Genomic DNA, 17,143 nt, shown 5'->3' with positions numbered 1-17,143 from the left:
GAAGTGAATGAAAGCATGGTGGTGATGAGGGTGTCTGAATGTTATAACTTGTCTAGGACTCAGTTGGTAGAGATTCAAGGGGAAGCACCTCAAGATGAGAAAGGCTTGTAGACGCAGAGAGGGTGTTCTTTAAACCCCTCTGAAGCATTGTGGCGACAAGACAGCACTGGTAAACTGGTGATGCCTGTAGCCTTAAGGGTGGCGTTGGAACAGCTACACTACCCTGCGCACGTTACTAGAGAGCCTCACCGCAACTATTGATTGGTTTGTTCCAAATATAGTAGACCATGTTGTATTTTATGTAGTAAATTGCATCATGTGTCAAAAGTTTACTGCTGGGCACACACTGCGCACAATTAGAGGAGTTATTCCAAGACCTAATGGTCCTTTTCAGCATTTGCATATTGACTACCTTGACATGCTGCAAGTATGTAATGGATACAGATATAGGATTGTAGTGGTATGTCCCTTTTCGAGGTGGATTGAGGCTGAACCGTGTTCACATCCAGACTCCACCTGTGCAGCAACATTTTTAGTACGAGAAGTATTTCCTAGATGGGGAATATGGGAAATATTAAGAGCAGATAATGGCCCTCATTTTGTTAATGAAGTCTGAGCAAATAAGCTTGTTGCTTAGCATAGAGCTAGGTTTTCATGGGTGTAACACCCGCAAGCGAACAGGGTCTGTGAGACTCAACGGCTTGCTTAAAGAGAATAGCCAAATTGAAGCTTACCTTGGAGAAAGGATGGTTGCATTGTCTAACACTGGCATTGTATGCATTAAGAAATCAACCAGGTTCATCAGACCACCATTTTAACCCCCATGAAATAGTGACAGGCAGGCGAATAAGGACACCTCTCACACCTGTGTCTAGAACTAGAAGTGATGCCCAGACAACAGCAGAATTGTTAGGAAAGGAGTTACGCGATTACTTCACATGCATGACCTCAAGTATCTCATTTCAGATCAGCTCAAGCGGAAGGGGTGTGGGGCAGCTCAGAACGCAGAAGAAGATGCTACAACAATCAGAGTTGAAAAACGATGTCTTCCCAAACTTTTCCCCGGTGATTCAATCCTAATCCGCAATTTTACAAGGAAGTGGCACGAGCTGCTTTTTAACGCCCCCTTCATAGTGGAAGACGTGACACCGTCTGCAGTCAAGGTGCAAGGCAGACACGCTTGGATATTTCTCGGAGACGTGACAATCTATGCTGGAGAACCCCTTTCATACCCACCCCTGTCGGAAGAAAGCATGGGGGAAGAAACAGCACGTGCAGACTAGGGGCCTCATTACACGGTAGGCGGTAAACCATGGTGCTATTAGCACTATGGTTGCCGCCGGTACCATACCAGTACCACCATGGAGGAAAGGGGAATTACCACCCCATTCCAAGGTTGGCGGGGCGGTAATTCCCCCTTCCTCCATGGCCCTTCCCCATTCACATTTTTGCCCCATAGGGCATAATGGGAATGGGGAAGGAGCTAATTACGGTACCGCAAATTGTAGTACCGTAATTAGCACCAAAGTCCCTTTGCGGGTCCCAACTTTAACGGCTGGTCTACACCAGCAGTTAAGGCCGGTTCCCGCAATGGGACCTCGTAGTAAGGGGGTAAGGGTTAACTGTCACCGGTACCCTTACCGGTCACCGTTAACTCTTACCGCCTTCCGTGTAATGAGGCCCTAGGTCTTTGAAGAGGAAGAAGGGGACAAGCTGTCAAATAAGAAGACAAAATATATTGGACTGTGGCTTATTGTCGGGACACCCTTTTCAGTCACTATAAAAGGAGTTAAGGGAAGCTATTTGTTCTTGAGCCACATGAGTTTGTTGACATTGGACTGAGACATGTTTGTCTTGATCATAAGGGAGAGCATGCCAGATTTGGAGTTCCTTTTCGACAACTGGAAGAGGGAACAGTTCCCAGATTCCTTTCTCACTGAAATTCTTTTCAGAGGTGCCATTGGTGGTGCCCAATGACAACGTTTCACGGATTGTTCTTGCAGTTTTCCTGTTTATTCTGCGCGCATACCCAGTGCTTGTGGGGAGAAGTACTAGCGGTCATCTGTTCCTGCAAGATCCTAAGAATGGTCCAATCGGGAGGAGATTATTCACAGCTATCATTGAACAAATCCTTCAACTTCCAGAGTACATTGGGGAAAACAAATGCCCCCATCAGCGAATAATGTGCACAGACTGGTCGGCTTGGTATTCCATCTGATTGAGGAATGCCTGCATCTCGTTGGGAGACAAACTGATGTCCTAACGTTCCTGACGTATTCGAGGAATAATGTTGCAATTAAAGAAATACTAAGACATAATAGCACTGGTGACCCTTTATTCTGAGAGAACACTGAGAACTGAATGAGACTTGAGGGAAGTGATCCGAGAGTCGGTGGATTAAAGTACTTTGTTTAATGCTGAAGGAGAATCTTCATGTCTACTGGTAAAAGGCCAATTTGTGGTCTTCACTGGGGACTTTTGTTCATCATTGTATAGTCAGCCAGCTGAAATTGATCGAGGGAAATTGGAGCAGACTCAGCAGCTTCCAGTGTATTACATTATGTTGCCGATTAAAGTTTATTTTTTCCGTCCTTAAAAAAAAATGGCCAGCATCAATAGTAATATCATTATGGCAGATCCTGAGAGACGTCCACGATGTGCAAGAAACTATTGTTGTAAATGGTCTTGTGTGATTTACACTTGCATTTTGTTCATAGTGATACTACTCTCATTTACAGTACACACTGTTTACTATTTAGATCCAAATAGAATAAAGATTCCTGTGTATCCTCCTATGCAGGAGGAGGGTACAGATGTGGCGACTACTAAGCAACCGAGACCCTATGTAATCAGCCCTATTCCAGTAGGCCATGTAAAATTGTCTAGGTGTATGACGAATGTTACCAGACATTTTTCTTTAAAAAAAAAATGTTGTGGAGATAGTTCTTGAGCACAAGAAACAGGCTCTAAAGGAGAGACAAAGGGAGATATTGTCTAGGCGTGAAACTACACAGGTAGCACATGTAAAAAAAAAATCCACTGATCAATGTTTCAGTGATTGGTCCAGTAAGGAAGAGCTATGCCGACATGTTTCATGAGATAATTATAGAGGCTAATAAGAAAAGACCCAAGAGAAATGCTAGGGAGGATGATCATGAGCTAAATTATTACCTTGATAGTACAGCACACTTGGGGAACATATGGTATCAGCATATGAAAAAAGTGGGAAGAACCTCAAAGGAGGAATGCGTTGTGTGTGCACTCCTGCCTTATAGCATGGGGAAGTCTAAGATCTTCATAGCAATTGAAATAGATGTCCTGACTGACCACTGCATATCACAACTGACATTCTGTCATACAAGAGGCCAGTTCATGGGTCGAACAGCCTATCTCAAATGGGCAACTGAATGGATAGATCCAGACGAAGACGACTATGTCCAAGATACAAAGACAAGGCAAAGAGATCATACTAAGAATCACGTGATTTGAGAGTCCAGGAAAATCTGAGGAAGACATTTGTAAATGGAAAAACAGAGGTCAGATGCAGATTTGGGGAACAGTGTTATCATCAGATGGTTGGGAAGAAGGTGTAGTGATCTGTAGAGACTGGATAATAATGGGTCACTGTCATCCAACTATTGAGAATGCACAACTGCTCTGTAAGCCTTTATGGTCGAAACTTGCTAAACTACTGACCTGGGTCGAAGACAGAGGAGGACCCTTGCAGATAGTGCCTTTGGAGAGTGCAAAGCTGCGCTTCAGAAACAATGGCACAAGAAAAGTTGGAGAGAATCAGAACTGTGGTTGAATCTTTGATCACTACTGGGCTTGTGGATCTAGAGCATATATGAAGGATTGGGGTGGAGTATGCACACTAGTGAAAGTTCGTGTTCCAGCGTTGGCGATTCCTAAAAGTGATTTGAACCTTGACAGTTTCCCGAAAGCAGATGCTCACCTGAGGAAGAAAAGGAGATCTATGTTGTTGATTAATCAAATGAAGAGGGAGAACTATTTCTCTGCCAAGTCAATAGAAGCTTTTGACTCCATTGCATACGAGCACAGACTGTCCAGCTAGATTTCGTCGGTATTCACATTGATCTTCATGCCGAGAATCCAGGTTGGAGCAAATACCAAATGGCTACAGATTACCAGATGGGAATTGCTGCAATCAACACTACCATAAAGGGTTTCAATGCTATCAGAGAAGAGATGAGAGCCATATGACTGATGACTCTTCAGAATAGATACGTCCTGGACAGGATTACAGCTTTGGATGGAGAAGTTTGTGGAAAAATTGTAGAATCATGTTGCACGTTCATACCTTCTCATGACAAGAATGGCACCTTGACAGAGGCCATAGAAATGCTGACGAAACTACAAGTCCAGATGATAGACTAAGTAAAAGACATTGCTGATGACAGCTGGTTTGGATCACTCTTTTGCAGGGTTCCACAATGGATAGCAGACATATTCAAGTTCCTTGGAGCCCTGATCGTTTTGGTATTGCTTTGATTTTATGTGATCAGAATAATACGGTCACAATGCAAGAAAACTGCAAAGAATGCCATAGGGATGAAAATCATGATTGATGTTGAGTCAGGATGGAAGGCCAGAGACTTGACAGACGAAGAAATCAGACTTTGTAAAGGCCAGCATCCATGCACCCGAGGGAACAAAGTTCCTGTATCCAAAGAACCATAAGTAGTACATGAGAAAGTGGATCTACTGTAGCCAACGTGGACACTGCATGCCCATGACTTGGATCAAGGATGAGCATGTCAAATCAGCTGGATGCATGAGGGAAGTCAAAGATATGGATCCCAAAGAAGCATTTCTTCCAACAAGGATGTCTAGATATGAAGGATGATGGGAGAGTGGTTGATGAATCGCCCAGATGAGAGCGTGTAGAGAAGGAGCCAAGTACCCCCATCTCAACCACTTTGCCCATATTGCCTATATGTTGGGAACCAGAGTGTGAGAGACGTGCGGTACCAGTGAAAATACTGATACCGAGGAGAATCCTGGAAGCAAGGTTCCCATTGAGACAGCCATAGCTGCATACAAGACAGTATGCAGGCCATTTGAATGAAATCCAAGAAGTAGCAGAGCAAATGAATGGAAGAAAAGAATGGTGGCGTCATTACCATCACCATCACTCACGAAGCAAGCCGATATACATAGAAAAGAACAAAGATATTCTATAAGGCATCAAGAAAGTATCAAAGGTAAGTGACATCTTGGGATCAGGATGAAGAAACTTATGCTACAGAAATGAAGATCAAGTTATTTTACACATGTACAGATGCAAACAAACGCAAGTAGACAAAGTATTCTTGAGGCTAGCTTTATAGTGAATAGATTGCGGCATGCGCCAACATATACATATATCAAAGTGAGTAAAGAATGGATGTTTCCACTAAGTATTATAGCAGAGCTGGATTAAAAAAAAAAAGTCCTCTTTTCCAGTGCGTCACAGTTAAAAACAATTGAACAAATTAACAGGAGTGAAACTCAGAAAGGCAAGGCTGGACGAGCCCCACGAAGCCAAGGCCGTATCAGGCTGGGGTGAGCAGACATTGGATACAAATCATGTGAAAGAATGAAACTGCTGTTCAGAAGGCATGGACAAAAATGAGGCAGACGTCAGAGGTCTACTAGAAAATAATATTTTTAATGCACTAGAGCTCGATTTTGTGGTCTTCCGTCTCATGGAAGGATGAAGTTGGACGAACAGGACTACCACACCTACGCACGAGGGTAGAGCGTGCCTTCACTCCCCTAAATTCTCCAGAGCAAAAGAACACTCCCAAGGACAAGTTCAAAGCCTTAATTGACAGCAGACCACTGAGGTGATGATTGATGAATATGCTAATTGTCTGGAAGCTATGGTTAAGACTAGCTCACCAGCACATGGAAGAACAGCCTGCGTGCTGCCAAAGTAGGTGGAAAAGTACTGACAGAGATTAGGGGTGCCAACCAATGGTAGGAGGCCGCGTGATTAAGGGTCCTATAGTTTGTGTAACCAATGGGACGTTGTGCATTTAGTGACATTCATAGTGACCCGTTTAAGGGGGCTGGCTTAGTTGCCCCACCCGATGTTAAGAAACCCATCACTTTTCTTCACTCTCAGACTTATATGGATCGTATACTTGGATGTTCCTTAAGAACCCATCACAATAGCCACTAGGTTTTTGTAGTTTGCTACGTAGGATGACGATGGGTGGACATCATAAATGATGATTATTTGCTATAAAAGAAAGCTTTTTTTTTAAGATGTATTGAGAAACCATGCACAGAGACATCCGTTAATGTCCGTTGTACTCCCTGCTTTAGATAATTGATATTAAAACAGTTTGTTTTTGCCAACTACCTCAGTCGTTTTGATTATTGATGTCTGCATAACTTCTGCATCCCCATCCATCTCAAGGGTATTGCTACCTCAGCTTAAAGGGCTGGTGTCAACCAGTTCATTGCACTAGGAGGAACATGTGTTTTTAGTGCCCACAGCCAAATGTTCTGGGCTAGTTTGGACACCCCCCTGGAGGAGTGTGCTCCTCCCTCCTTTCTGTAGAACATGGCTGTGGTGCTGTCTGTTAGAATAAACACTGTTTACCATCTGTTTGAATGCTTGTAGGGCTTTATGTACTGCTAGCAGTTCTAGAAGGTGATATGCTTTTTGGTTAACTGGTGTCCACACCCTGTGCACAGTCTGATAGAGAAAATGTTCTCCCCACCCTGTTAGCAATGTGTTTGCAGCGAGTGTGGCCTCAATTGCGGAAACGTCCAAAAAGTCTGGAGAAAAAAAAATATTCGACCAAATCCACCATTCAGTGGCAAGGGCTGCGGGGGGGGGGGGCGTCTCCTGCACCCTTGTTCACTATATTGTGAGTGGCAGTTGTGGGTGTGTACACCGCAGCCGGTCCCGTGAAAAGTAAAACATTTTTAAAAAAGGAACAGACCCTTCAGCGCCGGTTCCCAATCACGGAAGTGAAAGGAACAGGCGGTGCGGGGACACAGCGAGTCGGCGGCACACAACAAAGTGTGACCCTGCAAGGTAAGTAGGGGACTGCAGGTGCTGGCAATGGCAAAGGCTGAAACCTTCAGGGGTGAGAAGAAAGTTATTTTCTGAACAATTACTTTCCGTCTTTTCTCCCTCGAACATTTCAGCCGCAGGCTTCCAACCCCAATCTCGCAATTGCTGGGGTGATTTACGGCTTGCCCTTTAAAAGGTTTCCCTTTGTCCACCACTGCAGAGATAGAACGAGAGGATGCAAAACCACCATTAAATCATCCCAAAAACTGCTTGCTAGCGACCATTGTTTCGGTAGCCATTCTTGCATTGGACGCATGCGCAACTGGGCATGCAGTAAAAGGTAAATGCAAGAAGCCATCATTCCCAGAAGGCACATGGCCTTTCACAATGTTAGCCGACGACCGACTTTGTATTGAGGGATTTGAAACAGCATGTTTTGTACCCTATCTTTGGAGAGGAAGACTAGGCAATCTTTTGTTAGAATTAGTGCCCCCAGAAATACTAGACTTCACTTTCCTTCATTGATGGAGAAGTCCAATTGCAACAGCAGATTGACTCTTTGCGGCGTATTTTGCAGACACGACTGAGGTGTGTCTCCTGTTATTAGCCAGACGACTTAAGGGGTAACACTGGAATGGTCCGCCTCCGTAAGTGTGCGGCCACTACCGCCAGGACCTTTGTAAACACTTGTGGTGTCAAAGGGTAGCATTTTGCATTAGTAGTGCTCGTTTCCTATGTTGCCATGAAATTCCTGGAATCCTGCAACGTTGTCATCCTGAATTTTTGTGGCTTGATATACGTGTTTGCAGGGTGCAGGTCTAAGCCTGGGCGCATTGTTGAAACAAGGAAGCACAATGAATACATACTTTGTTTTCTGCAGAGGTGGAACCAGCTCTATTGCATTCGTTTGTAGTTGTGTTAAAACTTTGTAAAATCAAGTGATGTTCTGACAACATTGTTCTTAATCGAGGAGGATGGTGGTGAAGTGTTTCTAGGAATTCTATCCAATAACCTCTTGTCATGGTTAACACCCAGCGATCGGATTTTATCCCCTCCCATGTGTGAGTGAACAATGTTACGCGGCCCCCTTACTGGGAAAGCATTGGAGGGTACCTGGATTGGAGCGTCTTGCTGGCGGGGGCAGCAGAGCCTCTAGGGGCTGAAACTCTGCCCAGACCTTCACCTGTCCGCCGATTGGTTTGAAAAGATGCGGATTGGTTTTGGGGATTGTGCCAAGAAGATGCGGAGGCTCCAAAGCCAGACTGAGGTTCTTGAGAAACCTTGGCTCTGAAAAGAACGCTGTGTGTATTAAAGGTGCCCCGATGGATAAAGGGTTTATTAGAAATTTGCCCAAGTGTTTTTGGGGTCCAATACTACTCCTTGATGGTTTCTAATGGTCTACTGCTTTCCCAAAGAGTCCAAATCTTCAATAGGCATGCTTACTAAGGTTGCATGAGTCACGGGTTTGAACCCTGAATCCCAAAGCCACGCATGGCGTTTAAGCAAGGTGCCCTCAACTACCACTTTTTCTGGGCTACCCGTTTCCCTTCCATAGAAATTTTGAGTAGGTGGGACCCAACCGGTTCGGGGACAAAATCCAGCTGTTTGTGTATTTCTTCCCACGGAGTATTATAGCTAGCAAGCAAAGTGGTACTGTTTTCTATGCGTGTTAAATAAGCCCAAGCAGTGGTCACTTTTGCCCAGGGCATATAACAATTTGCATTCTTTATTGGGTGGTGCTTCAGCACTGGGCAGTGTTTCACACACCCTTTTCCTAGTGGTGGTGACAACTAGTGAATCAGGTTTTACATGGCCTTTAATGCTATGGGGGTCAAAAGGTGATTGCTTAAAAAACATCTCTATCCGGGGGTTGACTGCACATGTAAGTGAAGGTGTAGTTAGAGATGGGGCAATTCTTTTCTTTATAGACGGCAAAAGAGGAATAGCCTGACTGATGGCCTTCCTCACTTAAAATATCTACAAAATCAGTGTCTTCACGGTCCCCCCCTCCCCCCGAATCTAAATATTAAAATGGTTTGCAGCCCTTTTTGAACAAGTCATTCAATAGGTGATCCACAATGGAGGAAATGCGGCCCCCCTCAGGAGTAATATCTTTTTCCTCCTCTATCCTGATAAGTCCTGAGAGGCTTGCGTGTCAATAAGCGGTTGCTCAGAAATATCCCCAATAGTATGCGTGGGAGAAGGCGGACACCTTGGGGATTTAGCTAAAGGCTGCCCCATTTCTAAGTGTAAGGTTTTTTGCTTAGTTGTATAACGTTCCATGAATGTAACAAAAGAGGAAACCTGGTCCATTGTGTCCTCAAAACATTCTCTAGATCAGGTCCCCGTCTTGGGTGTGTCAGGCAGAGGGAGCACAACAGCCTCAGTGTATTCTCTAGGCCTCTTATTTTGCAGAGATGGAGATAAACGGGAGGTAGCCCCAGTATATTCTGGCCCGTTCTGTGAGAAATACGTTCTTGGGACTCTTTACTATGTTTGTCTTTGCTAAAGTGAGTCTAGTGCGATTTTGGGGCGTTTCAGCGTTTGCGATACACCAGTCGAGGGACTCTGATGGATGCCCACTTGCGTGCCGGTTTGGTATCCCTTTGCACTAGACGTGGGTGCAGAAGCGCAGTGGGCTTATGGTCGGTAAGTCGCGAGGTGCCTTTGTCCGGCAGGCGTCCTTTCGACACATCCGTCGAAGAACGGCTCATGGTTGTGTGCTTTTTATGAGTGTGTGTGTGTCTGTCACCACATTTCCACACAGCAGCGCACTGCAACTACCTTTTGGGATGGGGACGGACACAAGGGAGCCCGGAAGGTTCCCTTGGAATGTCTTGGGCCTCCAAAACCGAGCCCTCTCTGCTTTGGTCTTCCAGGTCCGACTCAAGTGCCAGTCGGGGACTCACTTGGCAATCATGGTATGGCCCACCCACCGTTTGGTGAGTCGTTCCTTAAGAGTTTTTGGTCTAAACAACTTGCACAACACCTCCCTGGGTGGTCTCAGGGAAGACAGTGGTTGCACACTCGATGGGTGTGAAGAGCCAGGAATGGAACGCGGACACAGAAGACACATGGCTTTTGCCATAAACATTTGTCAAATAATAAATGGGTTGGAAAATACCTCACTTTCCCTAATCTAGGCGATATTTCCCTACCTCAACCAAAACAAAGGCCTTTCGTGCATCAAGAGGTCCAAAGCAAAAATGTCCTGTGTCCGAAATCCTATCCTAACCCTCACACTCAAAAGGTTAACTCTAAAAGGTGCTAAAGGTAGGGTCTCAGACATGCAAAGTGCGCAAATGTTCAAGTTCAACAAAAAGGCGCAAATCCAACAAAAAGTTCCACAAATTCCACAGTGCCAGGGAATGACTCGCTTCCCCAGGTTTCTCTCCATCAAAACAAAAGTTCAAAAGAATAACCAAGTTCTTTGTAGCTCAAGAGAATAACTCCCCTCTTGATGTTGCAAATTATTCCAGGGGAAATGTCTCCCTTCCCGGAGTCCTTCACACATTGTGTAATTCACAAATCCTAAGGGCATGAATCTTCCTTGGGATTCTCTAACTCGCAACACCTGGTGTGCTCCCCTGCAAGGTTCTAACTTATAGTTTGATACAACTGGGGTGTGGATCCCACACTTGCCACAAACACCAGGTATACTCTCCTGCCAGGTTCCTTCTCTTTACACATTCACTGTAGTTCAGAATCATTGGGGCATTTGTCTTCCTTGGCATTCCTTAACTCATAAATCCCTCATATACTCACCCTGCCAGGTTCCTTTTCACATGCATTACATTTCAGACTTTTCTGCCACACTGTTTTTCTCCCACGTGTTTTATAATGAGGCTATGGGTCCCAGGCCCTTTTTGATGGATTTATCTTGAAATCAAATGTCCCAGGGGTCTTATTATATTGTTAAGGCCTCTTCCCCTCGCTCTCACACAGTTTCCTCTTGGGTATGCAGTACACCCTTCAAAGCACTCGGCATCCCGGTCCCTCTCAGCGGGCTCGCCGGTTCTCAGCAGCAGCTTCAGGGTCCTTTGCATTTCCTGCATCAGTCTGCAGCTTTTCGTCGGGTCTGCAGAGCACTTAATTCACTCTTGCTGCTCTGACCTGCAATGGAAGCAGGGAATCTTCTGTGCCGCCAGCCGCCATACTCCCAATCTCTCTCCCTGGATGTCCTCACCACAGCTGGGCCAGGAAACAAACTCTTTGCTTCTTTTCCCAGCATAGTTTGAAACCATGTTGGACCAATTGCATATTTCCAGCTATTACACTGCTGGCGTTGGTTCTCATTAGGCGTAATCATTGCTCCTCATCTCAGTTTTTGTTCCTTTATTTGCTTTCTGATATTGAGGAATACTGTCAGTAAAATTGTCAAGTTATTGAAGGGGATGATGGCAATATGCCATTAGGGCACGAGTGATTGAGGAAATCTCTAGAAAGCAAAGAGGAATATTGTGCCTCACCTGACAATGTCATGTCATCTCCCTGTGGGGTGCCTACCCCTCCACCCCCCCACCCCACCACGTGGTCCTCCCTCAAATATCCACCCCCATGGTCGGGATCAGGTAGCGGCTGCCATCCCCTGGCCACATGGGGAGAGGCTACCTCTGGGAAAGGAGTGATGACATCAGATTCATATAGTAGTTTCTGTTGCAAGATGGACATAATTTAAAAAGGAGTTCTCTCCATTGCTATATTTTAGTGAAAAGGCAGCTAAACAAAAATAGTATACATGGGAAGTGGAAGTATGCATTCTGTAATAATAGGTACTAAGTCCCCCCCCACTCTCTCTAATACAAGGCTGAAGCCTGGTGTAGGCCGAAGCCTATCACCGAATCAGAGGACTTGTCAGATTTAGCAATCGGGTCTTCTTGATGTTCATCGAAACATGCGTCAAATTGCGACCCTCGAAAGAAGTTAGTTATAATTAATAACTCTGAAAAGTAGCAGCGCTACAGACTGTTTTTTTCCGCCATCTTGGTAAGACTTGTTACAATCTGAGGGACCGCGACACTTGATGGATCATGGGTACAGTAGGCATCATACTAGGGATAATATTATAAACGCGCCCAGTCGCCGTCCCTTTTCGAACATCAAAAACATATGCAATACTCTGCACCTACCACTAGATGTCGGCCTAGGCAAAGCATTCTAAGCAGATCCACAAGCCTCAAAAATATATCTATAGTTAACACCAACACTCCCTTACTGTACGCCTTGTCGGATCATGGTTCTGTCGAATTGAAGAAATTTCACGTCCAACTTGAGGTCAGCAATCCGTGCACAATGACGTCACTGTTTTTCTCTGCTACAAGTTTCGCTGCAGACGCATGAGGGATCATGGGTACCTGTACATTTAGGACAGGTATAGCGCGACAGGATCACCCCCCAGTCAGTGTCCCCTTTTTTTCTGACTTCGAAAAATCAAATGTTATACTCAGAGCCAACCTCTAGGTGGCAGACTATGCAAAGCACATGAATTTAAACAGATTTACAACTCCAGATATGTCATTACACTATTGAACTGATTTACAGCTGCAATTCAGCCATTAGCTTTCAAAAGACTGCTTAGAAATAATGACAGCCCCCCTGGCCTCCAGCAGCACAACGTTTGATGTTAATATGCGATATAGCTAGTTCAAACGGACCCCATTATGGTGTGTTTTGGAGGAGGGGCAGGTAATTGGCTCAAATGATCACAGGGATTAGCAATGTCAGGGGGGTGTCAATGGGTGGTTATAAAGAGACCTCTCCAAACACACAGGCTGCTTGCCCCTCCTGACAAGCTATTTTCTGACCTTTACTTCTATGGCAATAGTTTTGGCTTATAAGTGATGCCACAGCGATTATTTCTAAAGCAAAAATCAGGGGGGCTGTGGGGAGAGACACTGTACAGGTTACATGCAGGATGAGAATACTACCACTGCTCAGTACATTCAGCAAAAGTGGGGGCTATAATTGAGACCATTTTGAAAAAAATCTCCATGCACACCATCTGGGCAATGTGCTTTTCAGAACATTTCTGGGCAAGAATATTCTTGATTTCAGTTACACACAATTTAATATCAATGGTGCCCAAACTTCAAAGATGCTAGGTTAGTACAACTCAAGATAACCCCATCGCAACCATACACAACAATGGAGCGCTGCAATATCGACTATCATTGTGTCATCTACTGAACGGACTCAGAACCATCATCAATCATACTCCAGAATACTTCTCATGGACAAAAGTATAGCAAGCACTATAGGTACAGTCTGTGTCAGTGATAATACAGAAAAAAATACAAGGGTAAACTGCAAAGACAAATAGCAGATGAACCAGTGCCAGCAGTATCACAGGAATACGTCATGCATCCAAAACACTTTGCATGACCCAAACAGGTGGCTTACTGAACAATGTGTCATTGCATTCAAATGTAAGCCCTTAGCAGCTAGTGACAGCGCCAAACATTTTCCTATTGCATCCTTAACATTCATTCAGTACTTACTCGTCAAACACCTGGTGAGTGAACTCTGGATTAAAAGTAGTATTCTCATCCTCCAGGTCCTCAGGAAATCGCACTATGAAAGTTTTAAAAAGTAATAATTACGCTATCAATCACAATCAACAAAATGTTTTTGAAAAAGTAAAAGTCAATACATTGGCAAACTCAATTCGTAAATCGAGCATCAACACTTTTATAAAAGGCAAAGAATAACTCATACAGTCAGAAGTCTGGACACTTTAAAGAATATTTATTTATGTTACTGTATATGAATACGGTTCACCTTTCCCTCCAACCATTCTTTCTAAGCCCTCATTGAGTAGCTAGCCCTAGTTTTCAGTGATACACCGCTTATCTAGGGTGAGGGGACAGGAGAAGAAGCTTGCCCTAACTAGTAGGAATAAAATGAGACAAAAAGTGCCAAAATAGCTAATGTTAAAAGCACCTCCAAGGCGTTACTTGGCCTGATATGTGTTGGAAGTCATATGTGGTTGTGATTGCTTTTAATAACCTAGTTTAGCGACTTGCCACATTGTTAAAAACAAAGACTAAAAACAAGGCGACTTAATTACGGAGCGGTATGTACCATGTGCTGTACCTAAGGGTTCTTATAGTGTGGGCTCCTTAAATATTAGGGGGCCACTAAGACCCTTACCCTTAGGCTGACTGGTTTCATTGGTTTATGTCGTTAAGTACCACTTTCTTCTAGGCCACGGTCCCTCACTGGGCACCGTGAACGGGTTGAGACCACAATCAGTTCCTAGTCCTGTAGAAGGGTGAAGCGGTGCAGGGGTTGGGGGATGGAGAGAACAAGATCTTAGTTGTGTTCCTTGCAAGGCAAATGTTCAAAACTTCAGCCTTAATGTGCTGTGCCACACTATCTCAAACCCCTTCACTCATAATCGCCTCTTCGAATTCGGACTGTTAAGTAGTCCTGGTTGCTTGAATGCATGAATGGGAGTAGTTTCTTACCTGTAACTCCATTTCTCCAGTGTTGGCATCTTTTATTGATTCACATGCTTAGAACATTCCCCGTCGTCAGGCCGGGAACCACAGTATATTTATTAAAACGTGGAGAAAAAAACCCCACACTTTTGTATCCTATCGACATCCTTTTGGGACGCTTCCGCATGACCCAATAGGACGCAAGGTATAAATAGCCCCAACCCCGCAGCTCCCTTCAGATTTTAACCTCCAAAGAAGGGGCAATACCAAGTTTGCATTCAGGGGAGGCCAGCGGGCGCTTGTAAATCCATGAAAGATACCAATGCTGGAGAAATGGAGTTACAGGTAAGAAAATACTCCCTTCTCCAGCATTGGATCTTTCATGGATTCACATGCTTAGAATAGATCACATAGCAGTATTCTTATACCTGGAGGTGTGCAATGCAAACCAATACTACAGAAACGCAACATGCAGTTAGCAAGAAAGGCCAACAACCATGGTGCATTGAAAGGAGGGTACCTCCCACCCCTCTGTGGGGGCTTAACAGGTGTTGCAGGACTGCCCGTCCCATCTGCACATCTGCTGCATGCTGTTGCTACAGGCAATAATGCTGAGTAAATGTATTCGGCACCGACCAGGAGACCGCCCGACAGATGTCCACTAGCGAGATTCCGGACCACAATGCTGCCGATGAGGCGGTGGATCTTGTCGAGTGAGCCTTCGGACGCCTTTCCAGAGGCTTCCCCACTTTAGAGTGGCAGAAGGCAATAGTTGATGAAACCCAGTGGGCTAGTCCTTGTTTGGAGATTGGTCTTCCCTTTACAGAGGGTCCATAAGCTACAAACAGTTGTCTTGTACGCCTGAATTCTTGAGTACAACTCAGATAAAACTTCAATGCTCTTTTGACGTCCAATGTATGGAGAGCTTTCTCTGCGACAGAAGAAGCCGCAGCGAAGAATGCTGGTAGCACAATCGAAGAGTCCTTGTGGAATGTAGTTGGAACCTTTGGTATAAAATGAGGGTTAGTTGCTAACACCACCTTGTCCTTGAAGAAACGCAAATATGGGGGTCAATCACCAGCGCTTGCAGCTCCCACTGTTTGTTTTGTTAATTTATAATGCGCGATTGTACCCGGGGGTATCAGGGCGCAGCATATAAGAAATTTCAAAGCTTGGTTACAATACACAGAGAAGATACATGATACACAAATAGGTACATACAGTTATATACAGATCAGCAGACATATTATAGGACTGTAAAAAACAAGTGAGCAGGAAGGCACACGTGGTTACAATGTGTGCTGGTAGCGCTAGGCATTACATTATCTTAGTGGGGCCCTAGTTTCAGCCCGGAGACAACCTTAGATCGGAAGTTCTGGTAGGGTATGTCAGCGAGTTCCAAAGCTTGGCAGCTCTTACCGGGAAACTGTTACCCCCTATGGTGGCCCGTGTGTAGTGGGGAACAGATAGGCAATCTTTGTATATAGATCTGACAGGTCTTAAGGAGGATTGTTTATGGAATCTATTGATCAGGTAGATTGGGGCAGCATTGTTAAGGGACTTGTGGGTAAGAGATGCCGTTTTTAGGAGAATTTTATCTCTAGTGGAGAGCCAGTTGTTCTGTTGGCTGAATCCCGTAATATGCTCTCTTCTGGAAATGCCCAGTGCTGCTCTGAGAGCATTGTTCTGGAGGGTTTGCAATTTACTGGTGGTGACCTTGGGGGACCCCAAGTACATACCATTGCAATAGTCAAGGCGAGACAGTACAAGGGCTCTGGCAAGTGTCAGGCAGCTAGGATTCGACAGGAAGGGTCTGGCTGCGTGGATTAATTTACACGTATAGGCTGTAGTGGATGCAAGAGAACTCACTTGTCTTTTGAGGGAAAGGTAGAGTCTAGGTAGAAGCCCAGTGTTTTGACCTCCTGTCCGACTCTTTGTTGTTCCCGTCAATCATGAAGGAGTTATGGGCGGGGCTAAGTTTCTTTATACTAAGTGTAGTACCTAAGATGATGAGCTCAGTTTTATCATCATTCAGGCATAGTCCATGAATGGCCATCCATGCCTGGATGATGATGTACACCCTATTTAGCAAGGTCAAATCCTTTTCATAATCTCCTGAAAGCGGAAGGAGGATCGGAGTATCATCTGCATAATTAGTGTAGGCGATACCAAACTGATCCAAATCATCGAAAAGGGGCTTGGTAAATATGTTGTATAGTGTGGGGGAGACACAGGAGCCCTGGGGAACAAACACCACAGGTGATGGGTATAGGGTCAGCTGCCGCTGTGGGAGAGAAGACCCTCATGGTCCTACCGTTAAGGAAGGATGTAATCCAGGTGATGGCTTCAGTGGAAAAGTGAGCTGAGATGTGGAGGTGTGCGCATAGGATAGAGTGATCGACCAGATCAAAAGCTGCAGATAGGTCGAGGAGGAGGAGTAGAGCCGCTTGTCCATTATCTCTAAGCAGATCGATCTGTGCTTTCAGGTCAATGAGAGCAGTTTCGGTCCCATGTTGGGGCCGGAATGCAGATTGTCTAGATCCTAGGAGGTTGTGTTCTTCCAAGTGCTTCTGTATTTGTACATAGGCAACCTTGTCCAGAATTTTTAGTAAAAAGGGAACAGTTGTTATAGGGCGGTAATTTGTTGGTATGGCTGGGTCGAGTGTAGGAT

General features: G+C 44.9%; 1 protein-coding gene across 4 annotated transcripts in view; it reads right to left on the bottom strand.

Annotated features, from left to right (window-relative positions):
• The window catches only part of HAT1 (histone acetyltransferase 1), an 827,312-nt gene that overhangs the window by 537,627 nt on the left and 272,542 nt on the right, over nucleotides 1–17,143 (bottom strand). For all 4 annotated transcript variants that reach the window (XM_069616209.1, XM_069616207.1, XM_069616208.1 and 1 more), the window contains one exon: nucleotides 13,531–13,603. In XM_069616209.1, coding sequence (XP_069472310.1) covers nucleotides 13,531–13,603 — 73 coding nt within the window. The remainder of the gene's footprint in view (nucleotides 1–13,530; nucleotides 13,604–17,143) is intronic.

The sequence above is a fragment of the Ambystoma mexicanum genome, chromosome 9 (assembly GCF_040938575.1).
Source record: "Ambystoma mexicanum isolate Mex_15411 chromosome 9, UKY_AmexF1_1, whole genome shotgun sequence".
NCBI lineage: Eukaryota > Metazoa > Chordata > Amphibia > Caudata > Ambystomatidae > Ambystoma > Ambystoma mexicanum.
The sequence above is the reverse complement of the archived record's forward strand: the minus strand, read 5'-3'. Positions and strand labels throughout refer to the sequence as shown.